Source organism: Cupressus sempervirens, chromosome 9 (genome assembly GCF_028749045.1).
Source record: "Cupressus sempervirens isolate cs-2001-9-10 chromosome 9, ASM2874904v1, whole genome shotgun sequence".
NCBI lineage: Eukaryota > Viridiplantae > Streptophyta > Pinopsida > Cupressales > Cupressaceae > Cupressus > Cupressus sempervirens.
The window spans coordinates 479466814-479478143 of NC_143126.1; the positions used below are offsets into that span (position 1 = coordinate 479466814).

At 35.6% G+C, this 11330-nt stretch overlaps 1 protein-coding gene across 1 annotated transcript; it reads left to right on the forward strand.

Moving 5' to 3' along the window:
- The first annotated feature begins 5598 nt into the window (after nt 1-5598).
- On the forward strand, nt 5599-7069 carry LOC149539408 (G-type lectin S-receptor-like serine/threonine-protein kinase At2g19130). Its single transcript, XM_089802571.1, has 4 exons — nt 5599-5745; nt 5816-6058; nt 6170-6550; nt 6659-7069. Exons 1-4 carry the CDS (start codon nt 5599-5601, stop codon nt 7067-7069), a joined length of 1182 nt encoding a protein of 393 aa, XP_089658697.1.
- Nucleotides 7070-11330: the final 4261 nt, after the last annotated feature.

An 11330-nucleotide genomic window follows, 5' to 3' on the forward strand; every position in this document is an offset into this window, starting at 1 on the left:
AAATTTTTTACAACTTGATTACATTGCTAAATTTTGGCAAGAAAATTTCAACAATCATTTACAATCTATGCAAATTGTGTTTCTTTCTGTATTCACAATGCAATCTATTGTTTCATTAATTAGGGAAACATTATTTGGAAAAGATAACTGTATGGAATGGCATAGAAAGGTGGAAAATACACTCATATTTAATGATTTATGGTTCAAAATATGTGATGGAAATACTCAACCTATAGAGCCAACTGATGCTAAAGAAAAAGAAATATGGATATATAAAAATTCAAAAGCTTTAGCTTTGATAAGGGCTTCTGTTAATGGAGAAGTGTATCGACATATATAGGGATGCACACTCTCCTAGGATGCCCTTGATAAATTGAAAATTTTATTTGATTCTCATTCAGAGTTAGAGTTTAGTGAATTGCAGTTAAAACTATTCAATCTTGAATTGAAAAATGGTGATGTTATGAGTCTAGCTTCAGAAATTAGAGCTATAAAACAAGATGTTGATGTTGCAGGTGGGAAAGTTGATATTTGTCTCACAATTTTTATCAAAGCACTTCTTCCAACACATTCCACATATCTAGAGTCTCTTCAGGCAAGCAATCAATTAAAAACCATTACTTTTGATCTATTTGTTGAAAAGTTAGTTGAGCGTGAGAAAGGATTTGGAAGGAAAAATAGATAATCCAAATGAAAATGTTTGTCTTGCTTATCAAGAAAATCCTATAAATTAAATAGCTTCAAGAGGTGATCATAATGATAGAGGAAAAGGTAGAAGTAAATGGAAGAAAATTGATAATTAGAATGATAGACAATTTTTATATTGTAAAAGATGTGGTAAAAAAGGTAGTCACAAAGCACATGAATGCAAACTCTCTTGGCAAAAGATAGAAAGTTTTAAAGGGAACTCTTTTAAGAAAAAAGATAAAACCAAAGTTTATAATAATGATAAATCTTCAGATAATAAAATTTTAGGTACAACTCAATTTGCTTGTGATAGTGATGGTGATCAATATGTCCTTACTGTTTCAGAATGTGCATCTACTTCCTCATGGTATGATACTTGGATTTTAGATACTGGAGCCACACAACACATGACATTTAGACGTGATTACTTTGAGGAATTTAATAAAAGTGATTGTGGTCCAATTTACTTAGCTGATAAATCAAGTCTCAAACTTTTTGGAAAAGGAACTATTTGATTTAAGTTGCCTAATCTTCTAGATTCTATGCTTCATGATGTTTTATATATTCCTTAGTTACAACGCAATTTACTATCTCTTGTATTGATTCGCCAACAAGGTTACTCTATTCTCTTAAAAGATGCTCAGGTTGTTGTAAGAAAGAAATATAATAATCAAATTGTGTTGACTGGAAGTGAGGATGGAAGATTATTAAAATTAAATGGCACTCTTGCTCTTTCTAAAAAAAATTCTTATCTTACAAAGGAAGGTAATCTATCTACTACTATGTTGTGGCATGCAAGGTTAGGTCATATATGTTATGATAAAATTTATATCATGAAAAAGAATGGTGTTGATGGCTTACCTATTTTTCCTAAATGTGTTGAAAGGTGTGAAGCATGCATTCTTGCCAAGCAACATAGAAATTCATTCCCTCAATCCAATTGGAGGGCACAGAGAAAATTATAGCTTATCCATTCAGATTTATGTGGGCCTTTACCAATAACTTCTGTGGGAGGATCTAAGTATTTTATGTTGTTCATTTATGATTATAGTCGTATGACTTGGATTTATTTCTTGCAAAAAAAATCAAAAGCTTGTGAAACTTTTAAAAGATTTCATGTTATGATTGAAAATCAGGTTCAATGTAAAATTGGTACTCTCCGAACAGACAATGGTGGAGAATTTACTTCTCTCATTTTTAAAGATTATCTATGTCAACTTGGGATTCAACATCATCTCACTGTACTAGGTACTCAACAAAATGGAGTTGTTGAACGAATAAATAGAACCATCATGAATATGGTTAGAGCAATGTTATACTTTAAAGGAATCAAGTTGTATTTTTGGGCTGAAGCAGCAAGAACCATCGTTTATCTTCGTAATAGGTCTCCATCATCAGCACTTCACTAGGCAATTCCATATGAGGTTTGGTTCAGATATCCTCCTTCTATTCAATATCTTAGAATTTTTGGGTCCACTTGCTATGCTTTAATTCCTAAAGATAAAAGAAATAAGTTGCAAATAGTATTAAATGCATCTTTCTTGGATATTCTGAATCCTCTAAAGCCTATAGGTTGTATGATGAAGCTAATAAAAAATGCATCATTACATTTGATGTAGCTTTTTTTGAAACTTCTAAAAATGTTGAAGATATTGAATGTCAACATCTAGAAGAACTATTGAAATCTTGTCCTTGGAAAGAAACTTTCTGTGAGATTATACATTCTGGGGGGGACCCAACTTATTTAGCCTCACCTTTAATGGATTCATGTGTTGCATCTGTACCTCAAAATCAAGTTGATCCATCTATGAATGAACAAGAATAAACTTAATCAACCAATGAGCCTGAAATCTCTAAACCTTTGGAAACTAATACAACTTCTTTTGTGCAACCAAAATCTTCTCATAAGTGGGAAAAACAACTCCAACAAACTCTAAAAGACTTAAGACCTGATGAAATAGGAAAAATAGGTACAAGAAGTTCTTACAAAGCGAGGCTAGCAACTCAATCCAATGTTGTAGATAATATAGAGTCTATTGATGAACTCAATCTTGCAAGTGACTTTGAACCAACTACCTATATTGAAGCTAAAGACAGTGAAGTTTGGAGGCAAGCTATGTAGGATGAATATGATGCCTTAATAAAGAATGGCACATGGGAGTTGATTGATCCACCACTTGGTTGTAAACCTATTGGTTGCAAGTGGATTTTTAGAAATAAATATAAAGCAGATGGCACCCTGGAAAATCATAAAGCTCGACTTTTTGCAAAAGGATATTCTCAAAAAGAGGGAATAGATTTTGTTGAAACATTTGCACCTACAGCAAAATGGACCACCATCCGTGCTTTGTTAAGTCTTGCAGCTCAAAATGGGTGGAAAATTTACCAAATGGACATCAAAACTGCATTCTTAAATGGTGATCTCAAAGAAATCATCTATATGACTCAACCTGAAGGGTATGTCAGCAATGGGAAAGAACATCAAGTATGCAAGCTCAACAAATCTTTATATGGTTTAAAACAAGCTCCTGGAGCTTCGTATGAAAAACTTATTGAGCATCTGTTGAAGTTGGATTTCTAGCATTTTGAGTTTGATGATGCAACACTTTTTGTTAAAAAGGCTAATAACATTGTTATCTATCTTGTTGTTTATGTGGATGACTTATTTATCACCGGTAGTGATGAAAATACTATTCAAGATGTGAAACAACAATTGAAGCAAGGTTTTGATATGACTGATTTAGGTCATCTTCATTACTATTTAGGTATTGAGATGATTCAAAAACCTTATTCTATTTTTATTACCCAGCAAAAATACATTGGTGATCTTTTGCAAAAGTTTGGCATCGCTGATTGGGAACCACTTAGTACTCCCATGGAGCAAAATATCAAACTGACATTAGATGACTCCTCAACATTGGTTGATGCAACTTTGTATAGGAAACTTGTTGGTAGTTTGATCTATGCCACAACCACTCGTCCAGATATTGCTTTTGCTATTGGAGTTCTTTCAAGGTTTATGCAACAACCCCGCCAAGCTCATTGGTTAGCTACTAAAAGAATTCTTCGATATTTGAAAGGCACACAACATTATGGGCTGAAATACTCTAGAACAAAAGAGTTTTCTTTGATTGGATATTCAAATTCAGATTATGCAGGTGACTCAACAAATGGAAAATCTACTACTAGTTTTTTAATGCACCTTGGGTCTGGTGCAATTTCCTGGAAATCTAAAAGAAAATCAGTCCCAGCTGTCTCTTCTTCTAAAGCTGAATATATTGCAGCATTTGAAGCAACTCGGGAAATTTTATGGTTTAGAAGGATTCTTGAAGACTTGCAAACACCACAAATTTCCTCAACACCACTCCTCATTGACAATCAATCTGCTATCAAAATGGCTAAAAATCCAATCTGTCATGATTGCACAAAGCATATCAACACGAAGTATCATTTGATTCGGCATCATGTAAAAGATGGCAGTATACAGCTAAAATATTGTCCCACTGCAAATCAACCAGCAGATATTTTTACTAAGGCATTGGGCAAAGAAATGTTTGAAAAGTTTAGAAGAATGCTTCATTTAATCCCTTCAGATTAAGGGGGGGATGTTAATATTAATCTTCAAGTTTCTTAACTCTAAATATTAGATTAGGTTTTCATATTAGATTAGGTTTTCTTTTGTATAGTTTGTTTTTAGTTCCAGCAATTTTGTATAACAGTTTGTAATTGATATTGCCGTCTCTTTTATAAATTTCTTGTATTGTTCTGATTGAGAAGTACATCAAATAATAAATGGTTTCCACTTTCTACATATTTTCATCTTGTTTCTCAGTTTGGGCCAACAACCAGGTCTTCTCAAATTTCTATGCAAATAAGTTTGACGCGACTGGCATTCCATCTAATTTCACTAAATTGTTTCATAGTGGACATGCACTTTATGAAATCATGAGATTTATTCCTTTCTTTGGAATTTATGTTCAATGATTGGCTTCTCCATGGCAGCAGTCTCTTCATTCCTTAAAAACTAACACAATCAAACCATTAAGCCCATTTGGCTGGGGGAATAGGAATAGGGGAATAGGAATAGCTATTCTGGAATAGAAAATACGGCTACATATTCTTGTTCTTTATTTGGTTCAGCCAATATTTGATGGGAAATTTGGGGACCCCAAAATTTATGTTTTCTAAAATAAATAAAAGTGGAATAGGATTACGTATTCCAATAACACCTATTTGGGTGGAATTGCAAGACCTCGTTTTCGGGCCAAAATTGGAATACCTATTCCTATTTTACTTCGTATTCCAATTCCTATTTGGTGCATCCAAACAAAGAACTCAAAATTTTAAGAATTTACATATGCCTATTCCACTTATATTCCCATTGCAAAACGGGCCCTAAATTCAAGTACTCCCTATGAATTTAATTACTTAACATGAACGTTACTTGTAATTTTGGCTTGTACTAATCACTCACTCTCATCCCATTGGAGAAAATGTTATAAAAGAGTAGTGCGTTGACAATGCTCTGATTTTAAGTCATAGTCATACTTACAATTATTTGATAAGCTACTATCATGGTCCTCCACGACATTTATTCTAGAAGAACGGTTACGATTCTAGCTTCTTGCTTTAAAGCCTGGGGGAGGTTCGATCAATGGCTCACAATTTGGCGATGAATGAGAAGCGGGCAAAATCCTGATTAAGACTTGTTTTTGCTGTTGTTGTGTTTATTCCATTGAGTAGTTATGGTGCATCAGTAGTGAAGGCCGGAGATACTCTTTCCTTGGGCGCCTCGCTTGCTGGAAATCAGACATTGATTTCACAGAATGGCACATTTGAATTGGTTTCTTCAGCCCAAACGGAACCAATAACTGGTACGTTGGAATGTGGTACGCCAATATGCGACAGAAGATGATCGTTTGGGTGGCCAACAGAGAGACTCCCACGAGAAACAAATCTGGAGTTTTGAAGCTGTCAAGAGAAGGTGAATTGGATCTATTGGACGCAGAGGGTGCGTCTATTTCGTCGGTCAACATATCGAAGAAGGCATCCCGTGCTGTAATACTAGACTCCGGTAATTTTTTTGATGCTGAGCGCTGATGACAACAAATCTGAAACTGTGTGGCAGAGTTTCGATTACGACAGATACCTGGTTGCCTGCAATGAGATTAGGGGAACAGCAAAAGCTCCTGGGCTTTTCTCCTTCCAGTCGGATCCATTTGTTGCCAAACAAATTGTGCTAATGTGGAATAACTTTGTCAAGTATTGGTGGAGCGGAGTTTGGGAAGGTATAATTTTCAGTCGTATTCCAGAAATGATAGACAAAAGGTTTTTCAATGTCAACGTTGAAATCACCAGCTCTACTTTGTATGTCAGTTTAACACCAACGCATAAGATTCATGCGCCCATGCATTTCATCTTGACCAAGTTCGGAGATATTCGACTTGCTCTGTTCGATGGGAATAAATGGAGCATGTTCTAGTCTCTGCCCAGAGACGAATGCGCCGTGAATGGCCTCTGCGGCTCTTTCGGCGTCTGTAACTCCAACAATTTTCAATTCTGCAGCTGTGTAAATGGCTTCACACCAAAAGACAATGAAGCCTGGGATTCACGGGACTGGTTGTCCAGTGGCTGTGTCCGCCAGAGCCCCTTGAATTGCACATCCGATAGATTCATCGACTCCAACGCAACATCGTTTACTGATTATGGTTCTTCATTCCCAGCGCTCACAAAGATGGATTACGAGAATGCCTGCCTCAGCAACTGCTCGTGCACTGCTTATGCTTTCAATCCACCTTCAGGCCCCTGCCAAATCTGGTCCACACCTCTGTTTGACTTGCGTGATTCTTCATCAATCAGCAACGTTTGATCCACCATCGTCATCCGAAAGCAAAACCGTGATGCCTCTTGTGATTACTATTGTCACTGCGCTCGCCATCGCTTTAGCTGTCTTTTAATTTTTTATGTGGAGGGGCGACAAGATCGGCTACAATCTACTATTGAACGTTGTGAAGAATATTCTTCCGACTCTTTTCTTAGAATGTTCAGTTACAAGGAGTTGAAGATTGCGACCAGGAACTTCAAGTCTAAGCTGGGGAGCGGAGGATTCGGCTCAGTGTTCAAAGGATCTCTTCCAGACGGTGCACTTGTGGCCGTGAAGAAATTGAAGTCCAGTTCAAGCCGAGATGAGAAGCAATTTCGAGCGGAAATAAGCTCACTTCGAAACATACAACATGGGAATTTAGTAAGGCTTCGAGGGTTTTGTGCACAAGGATCCAAAGTACGGTTACTGGTGTATGAGAACATGCCCAATGGATCGCTGAATTCCATACTCTTCACCAGTGGCTCCAAAAGTAGAAAGAAGGTACTGTTGAAAAAATAGAAGAGCAAAGTAACTAAAAACAGAGCATACATATAATATACAATGGCAATGGAGAATACACAGAGAACAACAAGTAAACTTCTATTTGACAAAATCACCAGAACCCAAATTACACTTCAGCCTTCAATATATTTCATTTTCATCTCTCACAAAAGTGATACATACAATGAATATAATATATTACTCAGTTTTAAACAGGTCACCAAAAACAAATTCATTTGAATGACCAAACTGGGCGCCAAGGTTTGGAACCTTCTCTAAGTCAAACTGTACATTAATTATTTCAACTACTATTTGGGCAACTCTTACATGTGCGGTTAATGGAATGTGTTAACACATGGCAAAGGTCATTTATTTCACACATAACATTCTCCCACTTGAAACAAATAAAGTAAGATTAAACAAACCGTAAGTGAACTAATCACCCTAGCCCTATTAAATCTCTGCATAGCTCATGCTTTTCTTTTGGCAAGATCTTTGTGAGCATGTTAGCAAGATGCTCATTGGTATGAATCTTTTCCAAGTGCAGTTGTCCTTCCTCCAACACTTCCCTGATTCAATGGTACCCCAAGGTTATGTGATTGGTTCGTGAATGAAATGCTAGATTCTTTGCCAAATGAATGGCACTCTGGTTGTCACAATATAGGACATATTTGTCTTGTTTTACTCCCAAATCTCCAAGGAATCATTGTGTCCACAACATATCTTTGCAAGCTTCAGTTGTAGCTACATATTTAGCCTCTGTTATTGAGAGAGTTACAATTTTCTGCAGATTCGATGTCCATGATACTGCAGCACTTGCAAAAGTACATAAATAACCACTAGTGGACTTTTTAATGTCCACATCTCTAGCCATATCTGAGTCTGCATAACCTGTAAGAACAACTTCATTATTAACAAAACATAAACAATAATGATTAGTACCCTTAATATACCTTAAAATCCACTTTACTGCTTCCCAATGTTGTTTGCCTAGATTTGCAAGAAATTTGCTCACAACTCCCACTGAATGTGCAATGTCTAGTCAAGTACATGTCATAGCATACATCAAGCTATCATTAGTTGAAGCGTAAAGAATTTTATTCATTTCTTTCTTTTCCTTGTCATCTTTAGGACATGTGTCTTTACTCAATTTGAAGTGGGATGCAAGAGGTGTACTAACCGGCTTGGCATCCTTCATGTTAAACCTCTCAAGAACCTTCTCAATGTATTTTTCTTGTGATAGCCATAATTTTTTCTTCTTCCTATCACGCATAATCTTCATGCCCAATATGTGTTGTGATGGTCCCAAATCTTTCATTTCAAATTGTTTACTCAACTCTTTCTTGAGTTGGTTAATCATCATTTTGTCATGTCCAACAATTAACATGTCATCCACATACAACAATAAAATGTTGTATTTACCTTGATCATCCTTCTTGATATAAACACAATGATTAGGTTCTAACCTCTTGAAATCATGCTCCAACATGAATGAATCAAACTTCCTATACCATTGGTGAGGCGCTTGTTTTAGCCCATAGAGGCTCTTCTTCAACCTACAAACCAAATTCTCTTTACCTTTTTCTTTGAATCCTTTCGAATGCTCCATATAAACCTCTTCCTCCAACTCACCATGAAGAAAGGCTATCTTTACATCTAATTGTTAACATTCTAAATCTAGAGCAGTAGTAAGACCAAGAATAATCCTAATGGATTACATTTTAACAATGGGTGAGAAAATTTCAGTGAAGTCTATACCTTCTTTTTGAGCATATCCTTTCACCATGAGCCTTACTTTGTATATTTTCTTCTTCCCTTCACTTTCATGCTTGATCTTGTAAACCCATTTGTTTTGTAGAGCTCTTCTTTCTTTTGGATGTTCAACCAACTCCTAAGTTCTATTTTTTTGCAATGAATCCATTTCTTCCTCCATTGCTTTCTTCCATTCTTTGTTTTGCTCATCTTCACAAACTTGCTGAAAATCAGTAGGCTCACCTTCCTTACTTACCAATATATAATTTGAAGATGTATTCTTTTGTGAAGCATTATGAGGTCTAGCTGATCTATGAACCAATTGTTGTTCTAGTTGATTTTCTTGTATGGGCTCTTGTAAGACTTCTTGATGTTGTTCAACATTTTTCTCTTGTTGTCTATCATAATCCTGATTTTACTACTCAACTTCTTGCATTGGTGAGATATTTTCTTGTTGTGCTCCAATCCTATCAACAACTTTCTTTACCTCTAAGTTTCTTACAGCCCTCTTGAACATTTTAGACTCATTAAATATAACATCCTTGCTCCTAACAATCTTTTGTTTGATTGGATCCCATAATCTATAGCCAAATTCACCATCTGCATATCCCAAGAAAATGCATTTCATGGATTTATCATCTAACTTAGTTCTATTTTCTTTTGAAATATGCACAAATGCTTCACATCCAAATATCAAGGTTATAAGATTTCAAACCTAGCAACAAATTCTTGTCCATGAGGATTTTTAGGCTTTTCTCACTCATATGCCCCAAGTGCTTATGCCACAAATCTACTATAATTTCCTCTTTTATAGTAGCAACAACAACATTTGACTTCTCTGCTATAGCATTTAGAGTATACAAGGTTCCTATCTTGGAACCTCTAGCCATGAGCAATGCCCCTTTACTAATTTTCTAGTCACTCTTTCCAAAGCTTTTGGAGTAGCCTTCATCATCCGACCATCCCATAGAGATCAAACTCATACGCATCTCAGGGAAATGCCTAACTTGTCTCAGTAAAATGTTTTGTCCATCATTGGTCTTGATTTGGACATCTCCCACTCCAACAATATTACAATAATGATTATCTCCCAAATGCACTCTACCATAATTACCATGGTTATACACAATAAAGTGATCCTTATTTGGGGTTACATGATGAGACACTCTAGAATCAAGAATCCAAACAACACTATAGCTAAAGTTATACAAACATACTTCTTCCATTGAAATAGTAATTAAAAATTTGTTATCTGAAACTACAACTATGGTTTCAATTTTATTTTTGTTGGCAGACTTCTCATTTGAATTGCCTAATTTTTGCTCCTTTTGTTCTCTCTTCAAGATTCTGCAATCCTTTTTCATGTGGCCTAACTTTCCACAATGAAAACATGTTAGCTTGCCTCTTCTTGATTTTGATCTACCTCTTGACCTTGAATGCACTTGATTGCTTCTTTCCATCTTCCTACCATGATCAGTTGTAGTTAAGGCTTCTCCTCTCTTACTTTTTGTGGTAGTTTTTCTTCTCAGCTCTTCATTCATTAACTATTGCAAACATCAAAAAACTTCAAGGTTCTTGCTATTGTAGATGTGTTGATTGCCACAATCAGATTCTCCCAACTGTCTGGCATAGAACACATTAATAAGATGGCTCTAATCTTATCATCCAAAGCAATTTTAATAGAGGCTAGTTGGATGATGACTATGTTGAACTCATTCAAGTGTTTTGCTACTAAAGCACCTTCCTTCATCTTAAGGTTGTATAATTTCTTCATCAAGAAGACCTTGTTTGAAGCTATGTTTTTTTCATATAGATCATGCATCTTCTTCCACAACCCTTCTACTGATGTCCCTTTAGTAACATTAAAATATTCATTCTTGGCTAGGTATTGATGGATGGATGCAATAGCTTTTCTATCTAGCTTCTTCCAATCTTCATTTGTCATTGTTGTGGGTTTCTTTGACACTCCTTCAATTGGCAAGTATTGATCCTTCAAGATCAATATGTCCTCCATTTGGGATTTCCATAGAGAAAATTTAAACCCATTTAACTTCTCCATGTCACTTACTATTGTTGTCTCTATTACATTCAAACAAAACCCTTCAAAAAACTCTTCAAGAGTTTCTAGGTAATTTCTCTTTAGCAATACTTTACTTCTTACTTGTTCTGATACCAGTTGTTGAGAAATAGAAGAGCAAAGTAACTAAAAATAGAGTATACCTATAACATACAATGGCAATGTAGAATACATAGAGAATAAGTAAACTTCTATTTGACAAAATCACCAGCAAAAAGATTACACTTCAGCCTTCAATACAGTTCATTTTCATCTCTCTCAAAAGTGATACATACAATGTATATAATACATTACTTAGTTTTAAACAGGGCACCAAAAACAAATCCATTTGAATGACCAAACTGGGTGCCAAGGTTTGGAAGCTTCTCTAAGTCAAACAGTGCATTAATTATTTCAACTATTGTTTGGGCAACTCTTACATGCGTGGTTAATGTAATGTGTTAACACATG